Here is a 23,124-nt window from a genome sequence, read left to right on the forward strand (position 1 = left end):
GGCCTCCATGCAGTTATTTCAAACTTCATTCAGGTAACTTAGATAAATTACATAAAGTTGAGCACACAGCACTGATCCCGGTGGCGCACCACTTGTTACATCTCGCCAACTAGACAAATGACTCATTTTTGTCCAGACTCAGTTTCCTGTTGACCAACTAATCTTTCACCAATACCAGCATGTTCTCTCCGATATAATGAATTTGTGTTTATCACAATAACCCCATAACCTTTCATGTGGCACCTTCACAACTTATTCAAATGCATACATAAATACAGTACATCAATCAGTGCTGCTTTATCCAAATGCACATGTTACTTCTTCAACTAACACTAGCAAATTTGCTAAATGTGATTTTCCCTTTGACAAAATCATTTTAACTTTGCCTGATTACATTGTATGTTTCTAAGGGCCTGGTCATATTATCTTTAATAATTGCTTCTCGCAGCTTCCCTGCAGCGGATGTTAAGGTAACTGGTTTGAAGTTTCCTGCTTCCTGCTAAACTCTCTCTTTGGATGCAAGATTTATGTTTACAATTTCTGAATGTAATTTTGCCTTCCCCAAATCTAGGGAATATTGAATAATTAAAATCAGTGCAGCAAGTACGGCCACCCAGAGGATCCACACACAGCTTACAGATTCACTGACTTCCAGTTCTATGCAGGGACCTCAGATTTGTGCAGTAGTAGGAAAACTTTGAGGGAGTCTCATTCCCTGACCATCTGTTTGAAAACCCTAATCTGATCTCCGTCAGGACTTGGGGACTTGTTAACCCACAACTCTAACAATTTGCTGAGCCCCACTCTCCTGGTGATTGTCATTAGCATGGGTTCCTTCCTTCCTCCCATGTTGGGGGTGGGTTTTCATAGGGTCATGGAGGATGCTTAAGCCCAAATCAAGGAAGGTAACTGAGTTCCTTGTGTGGTTACTTGATTGCTGCCTGGGCTGACAGAATTGATATATGAAGAGAGGCTGGACCAGTTAGTACTATTATTCACTGGAGTTCAGAAGGATGAGGGGAGATCTCATAGAAACCTATAAAATTCTAACAGGACCAGGCAGGGTATACACAAGAAGGATGTTCCCGAATACGAGGGAGTTCAAAACCAGCAATCGCTATGGAAGGACACTGGGTAGGTCACTTTGAACTGGGATGAGGAGAAATCTCTTCACCCAGAGAAGCTGTGAAATTCTCTGCTACAGAAAGCGGTTGAGGGAACAGTTTCTCCCTATCTACTTCAGCCAACCTGATCATGATTTTTGATGACCTTGATCAGATATCCTCTCAGCCTTCCTCAGTCCAAAGCCAACATTCTCAATGTCTTCAATCTGTTCTCATCGCTGACGTTCCTCATCGGTGGAACCATTCTTGCTTCTGCACGCTTTCTCTCCAATGTGTTCACATTCTCCCTATAATGTGATGCACATAATGCTGCAGCTGAGGTCCCACAATGATGTCAGAATAATCTCTTCACACTGAGGAGAATGGAAATCTGGTACTAACTCGCCTCCCAAAAAATTGTTTGCGGCTGGAGTCAATTGAACATGTAAAATTGCCCTTAAGTAAAGTTAGTTGGGCAAGGTTAGTAGGAGTGACTGAAAACAACAAATATTAGCGATCACAGTGGGCCAGGCAGCATCATTGGAGAGAGAGCAAGCTAATGTTTCGAGTCTGGATGTCTCTTCGTCAGTGCTAGTTATTAAGAGTTAGGGATGCAAAGGTGGCTCCTGTAGTTTAGGCGCATGGATGAGCAAAGATCTAAATGAATTACAGTCTAATTTCAAAGGACTCAATGGCATCCTTCAGTTCCTGAGACAGTAGGAACTGCAGATGCTGGAGAAGCTGAGATAACAAGGTGTAGAGCTGGATGAACACAGCAGGCCAAGCAAGCATCAGAGGAGCAGGAAGGCTAACGTTTCGGATCTAGGCCCTTCTTCAGACCCTTTTGTTCCTCTTCTGTTTGCTTTGCAACATTTATCCTCTGTTGTGCTCAAAAACTGCCATTGGGATTCTCTAACTCCACTGCAGGGCCCCAGTCCGCCATTACAAAAGACTCCAGTTTGAATACAAAGTAACTTTGTGCCTATTTCAGGTACTGCAGTTGGCTATTTACATGCCTGCATGGAAATCATGTCAGGCATGGTTTGGGCACCTAGCAAGGCGACCACTGTTAACCTGCCCATTTCAAATGCATGCACCTTGCAAATGGTCTACTGTTTGTTCTTCCTGAACGAGACAGGTGAAAATTGCTCACTGAGTACGGCAGAGCAGCACACACTGAGGCTAAAGCTGTGCTCCTCTAAGTCAATACATTTCAGCTGTCCCATCAGATCAGAGATACAAAGTGAGTCAAACTTAAGCACATTGTTGATACTCCATCACAAGACGTACCTGGTCCTGTTACCTTCATGAAAGTATTGAAGAATTCTAGTTTTCAGCTCAGTGGGTAGACTTCATCCCAATCTCAAGGTAGGATGATGACAGAAAATACAGCAAAAACAACAGCAAACAGGCAATGATAAAGTCTTAAGATTTGCTATCCCTGGATTGATTTCTCCACCTTACTCCCAAATGACCTTCCTGCTGTTGGTCTGTCCTACTTTGAGTGCAAATTGCTAGGTTTTATGTATTAGTTCAAAGTGTCAACTGTAGTGTATGAGGGAACCAGGAGTTTAAAATCGAAATGAGTCACCTTACCTTTTGATCCTTCAAAATAATAAATCTCACAGCTATAGTTCGGAGCTACATCAACACAGAGCATGCTTCAGGGTCACTCCAGAACTGAGCATGCTCAGGTCACTCCTAAGGCACAAAATCTGAAAATGGTGAAACCCATGCAATGCCATTTCAATGGTAATTTTAATCAGTGGTCAATTTAGACGCTTGACTGTCTCTGTCTCTTCTCTCTCTCGATTCATTTTGGATTGTTTTTCAAGTGCTAGTAGTTCAGTCTCTTTGCCAAGCCATGGGCGTGGGGAGATGATGTCATTCAACCATTGAACCCGCTGAAGAGGAGATGCTGTGGGCCTCACTGACCACTATGACCCACTAATGGAGGAACTGAAAGAGGTCAGAGTGATCCTGTCCACTTTGAAACCATGAAATGCCACGCTTCCCTGCTCACCTTAAAGCACCTTGAGACACTTACCTTGCCATACTATTAACCAATGACAGCAGTTTAGGATGTTTGGTTGAACTCGACATTTTAAGAATCTGGCATCTTTTCAGTGATACCCATTTTATGTGAACACCTTCCAGAGGCAGGGAGCCTGTTCCCACGAGGACACGGCCACATTGCTTGGTGTATAATTTATTCTTGTAACTGTGTTAAACCTGGTTGTTTTAGCTGAAGCACCATTGCTAATGTGATCCAGTTTATGGGGCAGTCTGAAGGTAAGCACAGACTACTGGTGTAGAATGATTTTGAAATGTTTACCTGCATGTTTTAGCCAAAAAGCAGTGAGTGAACAGAAGGAGGATTAATGCTGGGATTAAGGAACATCTGACTACTGCCTGGAAGGGTTCTGATTTACCATGAGCTTGTTTTAATCGTTGAATTTACACACGATGTAAATATTGGAAATTAACAGCGGGAGCTTGGGAGCTTTTTCTCTCATCCTGATGAGAGACAGCAGGTCGTTCCTTGGGCGATAAATGTGATAGTTCCTCTCAAGTTATCTATTTACAAGCATCAAAACTGGGAAGGTTGAGGGATGATTTAGTGGAGGTGCCAAGAAGTGAGGGATTTTGATAGAGTAGGTAAGGGACTGTGAGCACTGACATGAGGGTTGGCAACCAGGGGACACAGATTTGCATAAACTTGTAAAAGACTTCAAGGTCGTGCATTTAAGACAAAGGTGAGGAGGAATTTTTTTCTGGGGTTTGAGAATCTGTTATTCTTTACCACAGGGGGCTATGGAAGCTGGGTAGCTAAGTATGTTCAAGGCTGAGGTAGACAGATTTTTAATCAGTAAGGGAATCCAGAGTTCTGGGGAAAACGTAGGAAAGTGGAGTTGAGAATTTTAGATCAGCCATGATCTCATTGAATGGCAGAGCAGACTCAATGGGCTGAATAGCCTACATCTGCTCCTATGTCTAATGATCTTGTTATGATGTATAATACGCAGTGTGAAACATTGCTGGAAGTGGAATTTGATAGCAACACCAGAACAGCGGAATCTTTGATAACAAAGTGTGAAGCTGGATGAACACAGCAAGCCAAGCAGCATCTCAGGTGCACAAAAGCTGACGCTTCGGGTCTAGACCCTTCTTCAGAGGTTTTTAGGCTGCAAGGGCAGGACAGAATAGTGGAACATATTGATCACTATTAAGAGCAGGTACGTGTACAGTGGGCTGAATGGCCACTTGCTGTACTGTAGCACATGATTCCATGCGTTATTGTCAGAATAAAATCATTGCAGCTGGATTTTATCTTTCGTTGTACAGGACTTATACTGCCTGGTGAAATGAGCTGTAAAATGTACTATACCATTGACTCTTTGCTTCTTTTTTTGTTCCCAACAGAAGATGATATCTTTGGGGAACTTCCCGAATTCTTCCCATCTGATCCTCCGGAACCCCTGCCTCATTTCCTGATTGAACCCAGGGATGCGTACATTGTGAAGAATAAACCAGTGAACCTTTACTGCAAGGCTACTCCTGCCACTCAAATCTACTTCAAGTGCAACAGCGAATGGGTTCATCAGAAGGAGCATACCACAGGAGAGCACGTGGACGACACCTCCGGTGGGTTTTTGTTGTGTCATCATCACCCATTGTTGGCATTTCCACTCTGTAAAAGAAAGAATGAACTTGCATTTATATAGCACTTGTCAGAACTCCAAGATGTCCCAGAGCACTTTACAGCTGAGAAGAAGCCATTGTAGCATAGGAAACGCAGCTGACCAAGTTTATACACAGAGGGTCCTACAAACAGCTACATGATAATGACGGTTAGATCTGTTTTAGTCATGTTACTGACCAAGCAAACCCAAGATACTTCCACACTCTTCTTTGAAGTAGCAGGGGTTATTTCAAACGCACTAGAGAAGGCAGGCAGGTCTTCATTTTAAAGTCTGATCTGAGAAGCAACACCTGTGACAATGCAGCACTTGCTCAGTTCCTCAGTAGGTGCGTCAGTCTAGATTTTATCCTCAACTCCTGGGAAGGGTCTTAAATCTACAACTTCTCAACTCAGACATGAGTGCCAGCCCAGCCTGGAGTCGGTGACATTCTGTTGGTGTTGCAACACAACTGTAGATTGGTGTATCCTATCAGGGTCACACCATGTTGGGAAGCATCAAAAGATTCTCTACTTCCACCCCATCAAACCCCGATCACAACTTTAAGCCCACAACCGGCTCTCGTCCAAGTATTCCCTTTTGAGAGATAAGGTGTGTTGACTTGTTCTGCTCTCACACTTGTTGGATCCAATGCTCTAATCCTGTTGCTAATCTGTAACCATTCATCATGATCATTGAGGATCCCTTGCAGATGAGAATGATTCACTTCCCCTCTCAGGGTGTGTTGTTAGCTCGCTGTACAGATCGATAGAACTACCTCAGGCTCTGTTACACTCGGAGCAGGTAGTTGTCACAGGAAGGGGTGGGTGGGTGCGTGGTCTGGCCGTGCTCTTCTTTCTTTTTTTTGCCTGATTTCCACTTTTCCCCGATGGTAAGTCTCGAGATTCTTGACGCCCTCCCTGATGATCCCCCTGCACTTTGGGATGGTCAATCTATAACCAACCTTGAGAGATTCACAGCACCAAACCCAAAAGCCCATCAATAGATTCCTTGAGTCAGTAGAATATAGAACATTACAGCACAGTACAGGCCCTTCGGCCCTCGATGTTGTGCCGACCTGTCATACCGATCTCAAGCCCATCTAACCTACACTATTCCATGTACGTCCACATGCTTATCCAATGACGACTTAAATGTACCTAAAGTTGGCAAATCTACTACCGTTGCAGGCAAAGCGTTCCATTCCCTTACTACTCTCCGAGTAAAGAAACTACCTCTGACATCTGTCCTATATCTTTCACCCCTCAATTTAAAGCTATGCCCCCTCGTGCTCGCCGTCACCATCCTGGGAAAAAGGCTCTCCCTATCCACCCTATCTAACCCTCTGATTATTTTATATGTCTCAATTAAGTCACCTCTCAACCTTCTTCTCTCTAACGAAAACAGCCTCAAGTCCCTCAGCCTTTCCTCGTAAGACCTTCCCTCCATACCAGGCAACATCCCAGTAAATCTCCTCTGCACCAGTAAACCATGAGCTAGCAGTTTTAATGCTCGTGGTGTTAGTCTGTTACCCTGTGGTTCCTTCAGATCTCCATTTCACCAGTGCAATGACCTACCGCCAGCCCACTGCTCCTTCCCACCCTCCTGTGAAATATTACAGCTCGGAGCTAATTGTTATAATGTTTCATCAGACGGCAGCTATTCTCAGATTTGGATGTGTGAAGGTAAAGCAGCTCAACTGTCTGAGCTAATCTGAATCTCTCCTTTTGATGGGCAATCTGTTTGGATCGGGAGCTTCAACATCTGACATGATTCCACATCTGCTATTTCCAAAATGTTTGATCACACGACTTTCAAGTTGTGTGTCAAAAGATTGCCGTTTGTAGTCTGGAAATCAAAATCATGTAAATCCGATCCCATATATTATAAGAAATGATGTTTCAGTTTGCCAAAGTTGCTGTTGCTGATCTTATCCTTGTGTCATTTCCCTCATCCCTTCACATGTGGCCTCTTGTGAACACATTGTTATAACTGCCCCATGATTGGTCCTTCAATTGTCCAGCTCCAAAATTCTGGAATTTCTCCTCCACAAATCTTTCCACATTTCTCTTTTAAATCCTCAAAACTTCCCTCTTTGACTAAACTTTGGGTCACCTGACCAAACATCTCCTATGTGCCTTAACTTTTCTCTGATAGACAGTTTGATCGTTTTAAAAAAATAATGGACAAAACATTTCTTCCTTTAAAAAGAAAGATGATTTCTTTAATAGCCGTACGATTTTTTCATGGAATCACAGAACTGCAGAAGGAGGCTGTTTGGCCCATTCTGCCTGTTCTGGTTCTATTCCCTAGTGCCAATCTCATGTCTTTTCCCCTAATCCCAACAAACCATGCCTCAGTTGAGCCTGCCACCACCACATTTTCTAAAAGTGCATTCCATACCTTAACCACTCTCCATGTGGAAAAAGTTTGTTTTTTCACAAATCACACTTGCTTCCTTTTGAGCATCCCTTTAAATATATGCTCTCTTTTTTTATCTCTTGTGTGTTTTGGGGGAAGCAACTTAGCCCCATGTACTCTGTCCAACCCACTCATGATTTTGAAAAACTCTATCAAATCCCCTCTCAGCCGCCTTCTCTCCAAGGAGAACATGCCAATTTCTTCCATCTATCCCCATCACCGAAGCTTCTCATTCCTGGAATCATTCTTGTAAATCCCTCCTGTATTCTCTCCAATGCCTTCACATCTTTCCAACAATGTAGCACCCACAGCTTACACAATACTGAAGCTGAGGTCTGGCTTTTCTTACAGCAGTGCATTTGAGATTAGTTGTTTTAATTTCTGGAGACTCCAGGATTACCTCAGAGGGTTTGACAAGCCTTTGTTTGCAGCACAGTATGCAAAATAAAAGCAGAATCAGCCTGGGTTTGATCACTGAGTTTTTTTTATTGTAAAGAAAAGATGGTTCTAGAAGCTTCCCTTGCTGATACACTGACATTCCTTGGAGAGCCTTGCAATTCGTAAAAGACCTTCAGATCTCATCAAAGCTTGACCAAGTGCTACACTGGAGTGTCAGGGTCACATAGCCAGTGTCGAGATCATTAAAGCCACAATATTGGATCACAGCTTGTATCCAAGTGGTTCTTTTCTGATTTGGATAAATATAATTAAGAGAAGGTTAGTTCAACAGCAATTTGCTTAAATATGGATGTTTATTAAGTGATAAAAAAGAATAATAAATGATTATAGTGGTAGAGTAAGTGGAAGAGAAAAGGAAAAAGAACACGTCTCACATCCTTCTAGGTAAAGCAGTAAGTCTCGTGCCCCTCGAACCATCAGGGACCCCTCAATTGATGGCTGTTCTAGAGGTTTAATTTTGTTCCTGGCACTGTCTACAATCCCAGTCCGAGCTGAAGTCCAATGACTTGGAACAAAACTCTCTCTCTCTCTCTCTCTCTCGCTCTTTCTCTCTCTCTCTCTCTCTCTCTCTCTCTCTTGCTCTCTCTCTCTCATGCAGTGTAACAAACAGCCAACACAAGGAAAGCAGATACAGAAAACTAAACACAGCTACAGGAAGAACACATTGCTGGTGCCTTCTTCGGCTCATAAAGGAATATTAACAAGACTCATCCAAAGTCAGAGATAACAAGGTGTGGAGCTGGATGAACACAGCAGGCCAAGCTGCATCAGAGGAGCAGGAAGGCTGGCGTTTCGGGTCTCTTCATTTCTGAAATGTCAGCCTTCCTGCTCCTCTGCTGCTTGGCCTGTTGTGTTCATCCAGCTCCACACCTTGTTATCTTAGAATCTCCAGCTTCTACAGTTCCTAATAACCTCATCCAAGGCCATGCAGCTTGTCAAGTATCATCAACAATTTTAACCATTCAGCCCATTCTATACTATCTATCCTCTCTCACAGCTGTCGAATACCATTGACTTTCAGCTCTTCAACCCATCCTAGACAGCCCCCAAGGTTCATTTGTGAATCCTAAATAAGCAGCTCCAAAATTTTTTCCAATGTAAGTGAAACACTCAAAGATTTAGGAAAGATGTCTGTCTGTACCTTTCTCATCATATCAACCAGAAACTAACTCAAGCAACATGTTTACTTCCACACAGTTTGAAGAAAGGGGATATTTATAACAATGAAAGGCACAACGATGCCACCCGAAGGTTGCAGGAACATGAAGGGTCTAGGCCCGAAACATCAGCTTTTGGGCTCCTGAGATGCGGCTTGGCCTGCTGTGTTCATCCAGCCTCACATTTTATTATCTAAGATCCCATATTATGTTTAGTTTTAAAGATCCAATATGTGAACATGTGCTCACATGTACAAACAGATACATTGTGATGTACTGTGTTGCAACTTAAGTACAAATCAACTTATGACCATTCTCAGGAACAGAACCTTGGGTTGGCACGGTGCCTCAGTGGTTAACACTGATGCCTCACAGCGCCAGAGATCTACATTCAATTCCACCCTTGTGTGTCTGTATGACGTTTGCATGTTCTCCCCTTGTCTGCGTGGGTTTCTTCTATGCTCTGCTTTCCTCCCACAGTTCAAAGATGTGCAGGTTAGGTGGATTAGCCTTTGGAAATGCAGGGTTGCAGGAGTAGGGACTCAATGGACCCAATGGCCTGCTTCCACACCGTAAGGATTCTTTTGTATGAAGAATTTGTCTCACACTCTCTTTGGTGCTTGTAACCCCTGTCTGGTCCATGCTCTAAAAGCAAATTAAAATGGCTTCCTTTCGATTGTGGGTGACAACATTCTACATCTACTTGAATTGTTGGCATCATAGACTATTAGCAGTATTCTAGTAGAGAGGCACAGTGGATGTTCCCCTGTTTTGACTTTGGTTTCAAGTGACACTCCAAGTGTGGGTCAACAAATCCCAGTCCAGGCACGGCCAGTGTGGAATCACAAAATTACTGCATTACAGAAGGAGCCCATTCAGCCTAACATGCCTGAATCGGCTCTATTTTTTAGTGCCATTCACCTGCCTTTTCCTTATATCCCTTCGCACCATTACTATCCAAAAAAGAAACCTATTTCCTCTTGAATCTGTCTCTATCACATTCCCTGAAGTTCCATTTGTTAACAACTCACCGTGAATTGTAGAATTCCTCCAGTACGGAAGCAGGCCACTTAGCCCATCGAGTCCGCACTAGCCCTCTGCCCAGCAGCCCACCCAGACTCATTCCCCGGCCCAATCTCTGCAGCCCCCATTTCCCGTGGTCAGTCTGCCTAGACTGCATATCCCTAGACACTACATGGACAATTTAGCACGGCCAATCCACCTAATCCACACACCTTTGGACTGTGGAAGGAAACTGGAGCACCCAGAGGAAACCCACACAGACACAGGGAGAATGTACAAACCCCACAAAATAGCCAAGGCTGGGGTTGAATCTAGGTCGCTGGCGTTGTGAGGTAACAGTGCTAACCACCAAGCCACTCAGCTGCCCTGCGTGAGAAAGTTTTTTCTTATATCATCCTAGCTTCATTTGCACATCACTTTAAAAGAACTAAATCGAAACCAAAAGAACTGCGGACGCTGTAAATCAGGAACAAAAACAAAGTTGCTGGAAAAACTCAGCCGGTCCGGCAGCATCTGTGAAGGAGAAAACACAGTTAACGTTTCAGGTCCGGTGACCCTTCCTCAGAACTGTTCTGACGAAGAGTTACGAAACGTTAACCCTGTTTTCTCCTTCACAGATGCTGCCGGACCGGCTGAGCTTTTCCAGCAACTTTGCTTTTGTTCCTGCTTTAAAAAGCCTATTGTCGGCCTTCACTCCATTGGATGGCTGTAAACTTGGTAGAAAAAGGCCAGTTTAGAGATTATTTTTAACGAATCTGTCTAACTATTTCAATGCCATGGAGGGCAGTAATTGAAGCTGGATTTTCTAACCCAGAGATAAGGACAGTACCATTGCTCTACTTGGCTAATACCAGTTCACATCTGAAGATGATGGAGTGATCAACCAGCACATAGCTTCCCCAGGTAATTGGGAAATGGGAAAAGAAGGATGTCCTTGATATGTTTTCCTACAACATTTGCGTTACATTATTTCCTTTAGACTGCAGTTACCAGCTTGAAAACCTGAGTCACGCCAGTAGTAAGGAACTCTCATTTTCATTTTGAGAGGCAGTCAATACAATGACATGAATAGTTTCACCACAATATTGACTCCTACCTGACGAATGTCGAGCTCATATTGATAAATTGGAACAATGGGCCATTTAGGACATTACTTGTGTCAGGAATAACATGCAATCCTGCCCACTATTTCCTTCTGTCAAAGTAAATATTGAAGTACAAATGGACCAGGTAGAATTATTAGACTCAGTTCCAGGCTTCCATTACTAGCAAATGATAATTCTCTGGCAGAATATTGATGTATGTTACACAACATTTAATTTTATGCATTGGATCTTTTTGTTTCTTTACTTTTTTATAGGATGTGGGTGCCACTGACAAGTTTAGCATTTGTTGCACAATTCCAAATTGCCCTTGAACTGAGTGGCTTGCTAGACCATTTCAGAGGGCAGTCAAGAATCAACTATTTTTCTGTGGTCTCAAATCAGATTTAGGCCAGACCGGTTAAGGACAATAGATTTCTATCCCTAAAGGACAAGAACATTTGATTATCTTTTCACAGCACCATTACTGCAATTAATGTTATATTCCAGATTTATTAGTTACATTTAAATTCCACTGCAGTGGGATCTGAACCCCCTGTTTCCAGGACCCATATCTGGGCTTGCTAGACAACTAGTCCATTGACTTTCTCACTGTTTGTCCACTTGCCCCCAGTCTTCCATTTAAATGATTGCATTCCATTGCATCAGCGAGTCGCTGATTTACAAATGCCTTGCTTCTCAAAGCTTTCATATTTCTGAAAGTGATCTCATATGGGAGTGTAATTTTAAAGGTCTTACGTACAAGCATTTTTAACACTTACAAATAGCTTGTCTATGTGGTCCTGCACTGTGTTCTGATTTTTGTGCAAATTGATTTGCAAATGTACTCAAGTATGGACCCCATTCTGCCTATACTGAGGGAGGGCTGCACTGATGGGTGGTTGGCTGCCTGCTTGGGTGGTTGTAAAAGTTTGCATAGCACTATTTTGAACGATGGAACAGGAGGTGTCAGCACAATGGATAGAGCTCTTAAAGATAGAGGAATCAAGGGTTATGGGGATAAGGCAGGAACAGGATACTGATTGTGGATGATCAGCCATGAACATAATGAATGGTGGCGCTGGCTTGAAGGGCCGAATGGCCTACTCCTGCACCTATTGTCTATTTTCTATTGTCTATTGTCAATTTCCTGATCACTTATCCTTCAATCAACATCACAAGTATAAAATATCTAGCCATTATGACATTTCTGCCTGTAGAAACTTGCTGGGTGCCAATTGGCTTCGGTATGAACTACATGATAGCAGTGACTATTCTCAAAGGCTTTCATTGGCTATAAAACACTTTGAAACACCCAGTGGTCATGCAATGTATGACAAAAATACGAATCTTTCTTCTGTTCTCTTGCCCACCCTCCCACCAAAGCAAAGGCCATAAACAAACAGGGGCATAGGCCTATTCCATTACAACACTCCCTGTCATTGACCTTGAGTTGCCTACTCCTGGTTGAATTCACTTATGGCAGTCACCATGTGATCCTCTGCTTCCAGCTTTTCTGGCCCAGACTCCAACTATTGGTCACCAACATGGCCACTGTGACATTGCCCAGCCACCCTACAGCCAATCAGAATGAGAACAGTGTGTAAACTGCCAACTGAATGGCTCCTGACAGTCAATTAAACAACGTGTCTCCCCCACTCCACTCCTCAGGTACAAAAGTGGTCAATGAAAATTCACAGCAAATCTGTGCCTTTTTAAATGCTGCTCCTGCATTTTGCTCACAGAAGGATCTCAGAAATGAGTTATTTTCAATTACCAGAGAGTCCACAACAATCCTGGAGGGTTGGCAGCTGTACTTCTGCTCAAATGCACATGCATCCAAATTTATATCATTTTATATATGCAGAGCTCCTTGAATAGCTCCATGTGCTGCTCATCAAGGATGGACTTTTGTCTCCATGATGCCCATCAACAAAATACTTAACGACTTGGGCTGTAGGATCACTGCACAGCATACAGCACCACACACAGATTTAATGAAGTATAACAAATAGCTTGGAGCAATTACAAGCCTGAAATCTAATTGAAGGGGTTCAGATAACATCCCAAACCACCAGAGCTAAAGCTTCAGCAAAGCTGTTTCTTGCTGCCATTTGAAGCCCAAGATTGGATTACTGCCTGCAAACTGTACTTTGATGCATGCATGCCTCATAATGTATTCTGTAAGCCTCAATGGGAGGCACATTGCAATTTTTTGATCTATTTCCTGGTATCAAAGATTTGGGGTAGTGATCCCAGTGTGGTTGTTATGACATTACAAATAATGGTCCACCTCCAGCTGGACATCTCTTAGTCCACTTAAATAGTTAGAAATTTTCACACACCATTGGGCTCAAAGCATTTCCTGTTGCCTTGAAATGTTGTAAGTAAGGCTATAAAACGTAGCAGCAGAGGCAAGCCATTCAGCCCATCAAGTCAGCTCTGCCATTCAGTGGATGATCTCGTAACTCTCAACTCTCAACTCCACTTTCATGCTTTTGCGCCATAATTCATCATTTCCTCACTGATCAAAAATCTATCTGTCTCAGCCTGAATATACTGAATGACCCAGCATCAACAGCCTTCTGCCATAAAGAATGTCACAGATTCAATCCCCTCCAAGAGAGGAAATTCCTCCTCATCTCTGTCTTAACTAAATGACTCCTTGTTCTGAGAATAAAGATGATGGTGTGATCAGTCCAACATGGCATTGCGGAACTTCAGAAATAGCTGGACCAACGAACACTTTCCCTGACTCTCAACAATTAAGCATTAGGAAGGAAACGTAGGAATGAGAGAAATGAAAATAAGGACATTTAGAATCAAACCCAGAACAGAAAGAGAAATCAAGTGAGGGAAAAGCAGAATGGGTAAAGATGGAAGACAACAAGATTATAAAAAAAGTAGGATTGTTTTGAGCAAAAATAACTTCTAAAAAAGACCCCTGAAAACAAATCATCCCACAGCTTCAGTTGTTCCTTTTCAGAGCCAGAGAGATTGAATAGATTATCAAGAACATAAATCTCATCACTGAATATATGAAGGGTAAATTAGGAACAGAAGAAGACATTCTGCACTTCAAGTCAGTACCATGAGTCAATAAGATCATGGCCAGGCTACGCATGTTTCAAATTCCACATTTCTATCCATTCCTAATTATCTTTGATTCCATCATCTGAGAAAAGCCTCTCATCTCCATCTTAAAAATATTCATTTGCCTCCACCTCCTGATGCAAACAGTTCCAAAGTGGTACAACCTTCCGAGAGAAAAATATCCCCTCCATCTCTGTCCCGAAAATGGGAAGCACTAATATTAAAACAGTGCCCATTGTTCTGGGTTCACTCACAAGAGGAAACGTTATTTCCTCGGCCTTCTTTTCAAGACCATTGAGGATTTTATTCACTTCAATGAAGTCACTTGTCGCTCCTCAAAACAACGTGTGTGCTTTGGTCGGAAGAATAAAAGCATAGACTATTTTCTAAATGGGGAGAAGCTTCTAAAATTTGAAGCACAAAGAGACTTTGAAGAGTTCTAGTTCAGGATTCTCTTAAGGTTAATGCACAAGCTCAGCTGGTGGTTAGAATAGCAAATGCAGTGTTAGCATTCATTTCACCAGGATTGGAAAACAAGAGCAGGATGTACTGCTGAGGCTGTAAGAAGTTCTGGTCAGACCACATTTGGAATATTGTGAGCAGTCTGGGCCCTGTATCTAAGGAAGGATGTTCTGACATTGGAGGGGCTGCAGAGGACGTTTCCAGGAATGATCCTGGGGATGAAGATCTTGTCATATGGGGAGTAGTTGAGGACTCTGGAAATGTACTCAGTAGATTTTAGAAGAATGAAGGGAGATCTGATTGAAACTTACGGAATACTGAGAGGCCTGGGTAGAGTGGATGCAGAGAAGATGTTTCTACTGGTAGGAGAGATTAGGACCAGAGGGCACAACCTCAGCGTGAAGGGAATGGCCCTTTAGAACTGAGATGAGAAGTAATTTCTTCATGCAAAGGTTGGTTAATCTGTAGAAATTATTGCCACAGAAGGCAGTGGTGGCCAAGTCATTGAGTGTCTTTAAGACAGAGAAAGACAGGTTCTTGATTAGTAAAATGTTCAAGAGTTACAGGGAGAAGACAGGAGAATGCAATTGAGAAACATATCAGCCATGAGTGAATGGTAGAGCAGAGTCAATGGGCTGAATGGCCTAATGCTGACCCTATATCCTATCGTCTTATAACAGTGAAACCAAACCCAGTCTGTCTAACCTTTCCTCAGGTGACAACCCACTCACTCTCACGATCAATGCAGTAAGCCTTTACTGAACTGCCTCCAATGAATTTACCTCCATTCCTCCTTAAGGAGACCAAAACTCCACACAGTATTTGAGATGTGTTCACATTGATCCCCTGCATACCATCCTTCCCTTTATGTAAAAACACAAAATGCTGGAGAAACTCCTCGCAGCCCTTTGAGTGCAGATGACATAACATCAACCTCCAGCTGACAGTACAGTATGAAGCTGCTCAAGTTTTTAACCATTGAAATAGGAAATCTTACAGCACAGAATCGAGAGGCCATTTGACCCAATGTACCCATGTCAGCTCTTTGAAAGAATTCTACACATAGTCTGCCTGTCGTTTCCCCCCAACCCTGCAAATGTCTTCTTTTCAAGCACTTTGTCCAATTCTCATTTTGAAAGCTACCTTTGAAGGTGTTTCACTCACTGTTTCTTAGACAGCATGTCCCACAGTTCTCACCCAAGAGGTAGGGAAAACATAATTTGAAACATTTTGAATGAAAACAAAATATTGCAGACGCTGGAATTCTGAGACAAACACAGAAAATGTTGGATAAACTCAGCAGGCCTGGCAGCATCTGTGGAGACAGAGCCAGAGGTAATGTTTCAAGTGCAATATGATTTCTTCAGAACTGAATAACTGATCCAGTTCTGAAGAAGAGTCATATCAGACTCAAAATGCTAACTTTTTCCCTCTCCTAAGGTGCTGCCAGACCTGCTGAGTTCCTCCGATATTTCCAGTCTTTATTTCACATTTCTAGCATCTGCACTATTTCACCTTGAAACTTGTAGTTATGTTCAGTTCCTTTCTTAGCTTGCTGTGCCCACATGCTAATTTGTTGTGACTAAAAGAATGCGTAAAATTTCAAAGTTCCAGCCCAAAATCTCCATCCTGACTTCATACAATAATAAATGCAGCAATCTGTTGAAACACTCTGTTTGGATGTGTTGCTGTATTTGGAATATACCACTCTGACAGGCAGAAGGTGTTGGTGTTGGGTGGACAAGGTCAGAGATCACATACACCAGACTATAGTCCAACAGAGATAATGGGAACTGCAGATGCTGGAGAATTCCAAGATAATAAAATGTGAGGCTGGATGAACACAGCAGGCCCAGCAGCATCTCAGGAGCACAAAAGCTGACGTTTTGGGCCGAGACCCTTCATCAGACGAAGGGTCTAGGCCCGAAACGTCAGCTTTTGTGCTCCTGAGATGCTGCTTGGCCTGCTGTGTTCATCCAGCCTCACATTTTATTATCTTATAGTCCAACAGGTTTGTTTGTAATCACAAGCTTTCAGAGTCTCGCTCCTTCAGGTGTTATTGAGAGACGTTACATCAGACACAGAATGTAAAAGGAAAAGATCAAAGGATGATAGAAATGAATTGTATTGAATAGTATTGAACAAACCTAAGATGGCTGTTAAATCTTTAATCTGTTAGAAAGAAGATACTGGTTTTGATTGATCAATATGCAAATTCCAGAATTTCTTTCAAATCACTGCCCCAAGATAACTAAAGGTTTTATCAGGATACCACACGTAACATCTCAGGTCAGACTCTCCCTCTCTTTCTCTCTCACACACACACACACACACACACACACACACACACACACACACACACACACACACACACACACACACGTGTAAATCTGTGGGGTGAATTTGCATTTGCAGATTTGTAATTACAGCTATATTCTATTTTGTTCAAAACACACACAATTTGTAGACAGCCAGTCAATGTGGCATTTTATAATTTCCTACTTTGGAAATAAAGCTAGTATGACTCCAAGTTAAAACACAGACAGATTTTAAACAAAGCCTAGTGATAGATTTAAGACAGATGTCAGAGGCAGGTTCTTTACTCAGAGAGTGGTAAGGGCGTGCAAGGCCCTGCCTGCCAATGTAGTTAACTCAGCCACATTAGGGGCATTTAAACAGTCATTGGATAAGCATATGAATAATGCTGGGATAGTGTAAGGGGATGGGCTTAGATTAGTTCACAGGTCGACGCAACTTCGAGGGCTGAAGGGCCTGTTCTGTGCTGTATTCTTCTATGTTCTATGTTCTAAAATGCATTGTGTGACCTGAGATGTCACATTTAGTTACCTTGGGGCAGTGACTTGAAAAAAATTCTGGGATTTGCAAATTAATCAATTGAAACCTACAAGTCCTTTCTAAACGATTAAAGATTTAACAGCCATCTCAAATTTGTTCAATACATTTGCATCAGTTCTATGACCCTTTGATCTTTTGCTTATAAATTCTGTGTCTGGATACCACCTCTCTCACTGACACCTGAAGGAGTGAGACTCTGAGAGCTTGTTGAACTATAAACCTGTTGGACAATAACCTGGGAGAGATAATGGGAACTGCAGATGCTGGAGAATCCAAGATAACAAAGTGTGGAGCTGGATGGACACAGCAGGCCAAGCAGCATCTCAGGAGCACAAAAGCTGATGTTTCGGGCCTAGACCCTTCATCAGAGAGGGGGATGGGGAGAGGGTTCTGGAATAAATAGGGAGAGAGGGGGAGGCGGACCGAAAATGGAGAGAAAATAGGTGGAGAGGAAAGTATAGGTGGGGAGGTAGGCAGGGGATAGGTCAGTCCAGGGAAGACGGACAGGTCAAGGAGGTGGGATGAGGTTAGTAGGTAGGAAATGGAGGTGCGGCTTGAGGTGGGAGGAAGGGATGGGTGAGAGGAAGAACAGGTTAGGGAGACATAGACAGGCTGGGCTGGTTTTGGGATGCAGTGGGTGGAGGGGATGAGCTGGGCTGGTTGTGTGATGCAGTGGGGGGAGGTTCGTCTGGCCTGGCAGGGTAATAGAGGTGGGAAACCTCAAAATATTTTAAAAGTGCATTGATGAGCACTTGAAATATTGTTACATTCAGGGCAATGGACGAAGTACTGGAAGGTGGCATTGGGGTAGGTCTAATAAAACAAAGTAATATGCACACCAGTTATCACAGAATCATTGAGCCTTAGAATCCCTACAGTGTGGAAGCAGGCCCTTGGAGCATCACATCCAGACCCCAATAACCCACCTAATCTACACATCCCTGAACATGACAGGCAATTTAGCATGGCCAGTCCACCTAGTCTGCACAACTTTGGACTGTGGGAGGGAACGAGAGCACCCGGAGGAAACCCACACAGGCACAGGAGGAATGTGCAAACTCCGCAGTCGCCCGAGGGTGGAATTGAACCCAGGTTCCTGATGCTGTGAAGCTGCAGTGCTCATTACTGAGCCACCATGCCACCCTATAGCCATACAGCATGGAAACAGTCCTTTTGGTCCAACCAGTCCATGCCAACCATAATCGCAAACTGGACTAATCCCATCTGCCTGTGTTTGGCCCGTATCCTCTAATCCTTTCCTATTCATGTACTTAGATGTCTTTAACTGTACCCACATCCATCACTTTCTCTGAAAGTTCATGTCTTTTTTAAATCTTTCTCCTCTCATCTTAAACATGTGCCCCCTAGCCTTGAAATCCCCAATCCTAGGGAAAAGACACTTACCATCCACCTTCTTTTTACACTTCAATATGTTAGGAGCCTCTATAAGGTTACCTGTCAACCTCCTGTGCTCCAGTGGAAAAGTCATAAGAAAAGATTATGGAATCCCTACAGTGTAGTAGCAGGCCATTCAGCCCATTGAGTACTCACCACTCTCCTAAGAGCATCCCACCCTGACCAATGCCCCTATCCTATTTTATCCCTGTAATGCTGCATTAGCCATGGCTCATCCACCCTGCCTGTACCCCCCTGGACAGTACAGGTAATTTTGGTATAGCCAATCCACTACACCTGCACGTCTTTGGACTGTAGGTGGAAACCGATGCACCTACATCAGCACAAGGAGAACGTGCAAACTCCGCACAGACAGTCGCACAAGGCTGGAATTGAACCTGGGTTCCTGCTGCCAGGGTGGGTGGAGATGAAGCCTAGAGAGAAAGTGAAAGAGTTTGTCAGGCAAACGTTTGTTGACGGTAAGCCAAGGAGAAGGGGAGCAGAATAGCTGATAAGAGGGGCTATGAGTGGGTGAACGTTGGTTAGCTGTGCTGAAAGCCTCTCAGGTCATGGCAAGACCTGAGGTGTGGGCTGGATAAAAGACATAGAAGCAGGTTTTCAGGCTGTAACATTATTGAATTTGAAATTGAGTGTAGGTATGTTGGCACAAACTAGATGGGCCAAAGGGCCTTTTCTGTGCTGTATGACTTTATTACAAGGTTCAGAGTACAATGCACCAGTCAACCAGCAAAATGTGGCCATTGACAAACCCCAGGGGAACATCTTCCTGACTGTGAGTTGATGAGTTATTTGCACATATCATTGAGAACCTTTTCACTACAGTGTTGCAGCCAGCATGCGCAAGTCAGTCATTAAACCATAAATAATGTGAGGCAGCGAAGAAGGAGTTGAAGGATGCATCACAACCTTGAGATTCAGTTGTTCTGTAAAAACTAATTTAGCTGCACTTGTACCCCTTTTGTCTGAGGTATCAGAAGAATGCAGCAATTGTGCTGGTGTCTGAGAGAACTGTGGTGTTGAACAAGCCATTATCCCTGAATATCACACCACACGTAACTTGACATTCCTTTGATTACCTTCTTCTGTTGCATAAGTCTGAATTTTGCAAATCCAAAAGAAAAATGTGTTGCTATAGCCTTTGTATTCTGATCGTTGCTAAGGATCGCTTCACTATTTTTGTCAGTGAGTCAGCACCAGCAGCTGTCCATGTGACGATCTCACAGGTTCACTGGTTTGTCAGTGAGGAGTTGTGGGGTGGGGAGTGAATCATCAGAGAGCTTTGGCGAAACCAAGGGTCTAGGCCCGAAACGTCAGCTTTTGTGCTCCTGAGATGCTGCTTGGCCTGCTGTGTTCATCCAGCTCCACACTTTGTCTTGTTTTCACAACTGCCCACGTCTCACTTCCACCCTTTCTTCCTGTAACCTCAGCTCCTGTGGGCCCATTGATGCCAAAGTGCAAAGTGCAAGTCAGCTCCCAATTAATTAATCAAAGAGATGATGCTTTTCTACAAAAAAAATCTCTTAATGCCGCCAGCGTGGGTGAAGGAGGCTACAACAACAACTTGTATTAATATAGCACCTTTAAGCATAACACAAAAACTTCAAGGCATCTCAGAGGGACATTGCAAAGCCATGTCAGGCACAAGCAACAGAAGGCGATGTTGGACAGCCAAAAGCTCATGTTGATAATAAACAGCTTCTCAAAGGAGGAACGAGAGGTCAAGATGTTTAGGAAGAGAATTCCAGACCTTAGGGTTCAGGCATCTGAATGTACAGCCAACAATGATGGACCAATTACAATCCAGTGATAGTAAGAACTGCAGGTGCTGGAGTCAGAGATAACACATTGTGGAGCTGGAGGAACACAGCAGGCCAGGAGCAGCAAAGGAGCAGTAAAGTTGATGTTTCAGGTCGAGACCCCTCCCCATTTCTGAAGAACGATCCCGACCTGAAACGTTAACTTTCTTGCTCCTCTGATGCTGCCTGACCTGCTGTGTTCCTCCAGCTCCACAATGTGTTATCTCTGACTCCAGCATCTGCAGTTCTTACTATCACTGGATTGTAATTGGTCCATCATTGGTGGCTGTACATTCAGATGCCTGAACCCTAAGGTCTGGAATTCTCTTCCTGAACCTCTTGACCTCTCGTTCCTCCTTTGAGAAGCTGTTTATTATCAACATGAGCTTTTGGCTGTCCAACATCGCTTCTGTTGCTTATGCCTGACATGGCTTTGCAATGTCCCTCTGAGATGCCTTGAAGTTTTTTTGTTATGCTTAAAGGTGCTATATTAATACAGGTTGTTGTTGTAGCCTCCTTCGCTCCACTATGGTCGCTGCTAGCCATTCCCTCCCTTCCCTCCTCACCAGCTCACTCATCAACTGAGGCAGCATGTGCTCTTTTGGGTGCTCCCCAAGTCAATGGTTTTCATGTTCATTTCAGAGGTGCCAGGCTGCTGGGTGAAATAAACATGGAAAGCAAGACCAGGAGTAGACCATCAGCCCTTTGGGCCCTTATAAGGAATATATTATGCGTGAAGCATGCAAACTAACCATTCATCCTAAATGATCCATGCTTCACAAAGATCTCGTCCCATCCCACTTCATCCAGCCATTCCAATCCTTCTTCATACATATCAGGCTATTCTTCTAACCTGCACACCCTCTCAATACTTTTAATTAATTTGTCCACATGCATTATGACATACCCACCCCTGAACAAATGGGACCTTAAGCTGATCCAGAGGTAAAGGACACTAGCACTGCGCCACAAGAGCCCTGAAATGGGCAGAGCAGTCTCTAGTGGGAAAGTCAACATGATCCCAGCTAATTATAGAGCTGTTCCCTCATTAGTGAGAGATAACAATTGGTGGTTTAACCTGAAGGTCACTTTGTCTCCAGTGCGGGAAGAAGCTGAGAAGGAGAGTCCCTCATCATAACTTCAGCTGGCGCAGACATTGAACCCACGCTGTTGGCATCACACTGCATTGCAAACCAGCCAACTGAGCTAACCGACACCCTCTCCCTTGCACCATCCATCAAATTTCCCTTTAAGTATATCTCGTCCTTCACCTCAATGCAAGTGCGAGTTCCGCATTCTAATCATTCTTTGACTAAAGAAGTTTCTTCTGAATTCCCTGTTGGATGTTTTTGGAGCAAGTCGGATATTTATAGTCCCACCGTCTTCCTTCAAAGGAACGCCGCGATCATGGAGATGAAGAGAAAAGAGAAAAATCAAGCAACTTTTGATCTGACGACAGATATTTTGTTGGTCATTTTGACTGGCTGCTGTGCTTACGGAACCCCCAGGGCATTCGTTGGAATGACAGGCTACTTTCAACACATGGAGCAGAAATGGGGCAACCTAGCCACAGGAGCCTGCAGTGACAGAGGCCAGACTGACAAGGCTGTCTGAATGGAGCCAGTGTTTGTGATTAAAGAGGATGAAAATTGAAAAAGAGGGAGGGGGTTGACTCAGTTTCAAAGGCTGGCAGCGAAATCTCTGAAATACAATTGGAAACATTCATATAACAAGCTTCTCTCTGTAATCCCATTCCACTCGCCTGAATTTTAAGTTCCCTGACAGTGCCCAGAGACCGGCAGTGTTCAGTTGCAAGCGAGTTGATAAAAGTTACGTAAGCTGCTCGATGCTCACTTACTGCCATAAGCCCTTGCTAATCTTCCCCTCAGCGCCATCAAAGGCAAAGCACTCTTTTACTGTGAATAGTTGCTCTGTAATCAAGCAGGTTCTCTGCACTCTTTGAGCTTCTTACACATGTAATTTGGGTTTGAGGTGAAATTTCATGCATGTGCAATTTTTACTGACATAGGCAGAAATCAGCAGCATCGCTGAGCAGGTTAAACGTCTGGGATTTTGCCATTTTATTTTTAAATAAATTCTATGGTTCTAATTTTACTTGATAGAATTGCGTTAAAGCTGAATAGCATTTGCTCATTTTCATGCAGCCAGTCTTGCATTTTCTGGCTGCATTTTAATCCATTAATTATAAGTAGTGGTGTCTGATATCTGTAGCCGTATATCTAACAGCATCTGCTATTTGTTAGATTTATCCCTTTGTACAATTCAATTTTTAGACCTTTCTGCAGGACAATGTGTTGAGAGTGTGAGTGCTGTAATGTTGGAGTGATGGGAAGAGAGAGAATCTGAACCCTGAACAGGCCGAGCAAGCAGCTACTTATCCCCGAGATAATGGGAACTGCAGATGCTGGAGAATTCCAAGATAATAAAATGTGAGGCTGGATGAACACAGCAGGCCAAGCAGCATCTCAGGAGCACAAAAGCTGATGTTTCGGGCCTAGACCCTTCACGATGAAGGGTCTAGGCCCGAAACGTCAGCTTTTGTGCTCCTGAGATGC

The 23,124-nt window shown here is 43.5% G+C and overlaps 1 protein-coding gene across 5 annotated transcripts in view; it reads left to right on the forward strand.

Moving 5' to 3' along the window:
• Positions 1–23,124, forward strand: part of LOC125458413 (netrin receptor UNC5C-like) — a 366,866-nt gene that overhangs the window by 238,720 nt on the left and 105,022 nt on the right. For all 5 annotated transcript variants that reach the window (XM_048543670.2, XM_048543678.2, XM_048543692.2 and 2 more), the window contains exon 2: positions 4,527–4,748. In XM_048543670.2, coding sequence (XP_048399627.1) covers positions 4,527–4,748 — 222 coding nt within the window. The remainder of the gene's footprint in view (positions 1–4,526; positions 4,749–23,124) is intronic.

This window comes from Stegostoma tigrinum, chromosome 1, assembly GCF_030684315.1.
Source record: "Stegostoma tigrinum isolate sSteTig4 chromosome 1, sSteTig4.hap1, whole genome shotgun sequence".
NCBI classification, from domain to species: Eukaryota; Metazoa; Chordata; class Chondrichthyes; order Orectolobiformes; family Stegostomatidae; genus Stegostoma; species Stegostoma tigrinum.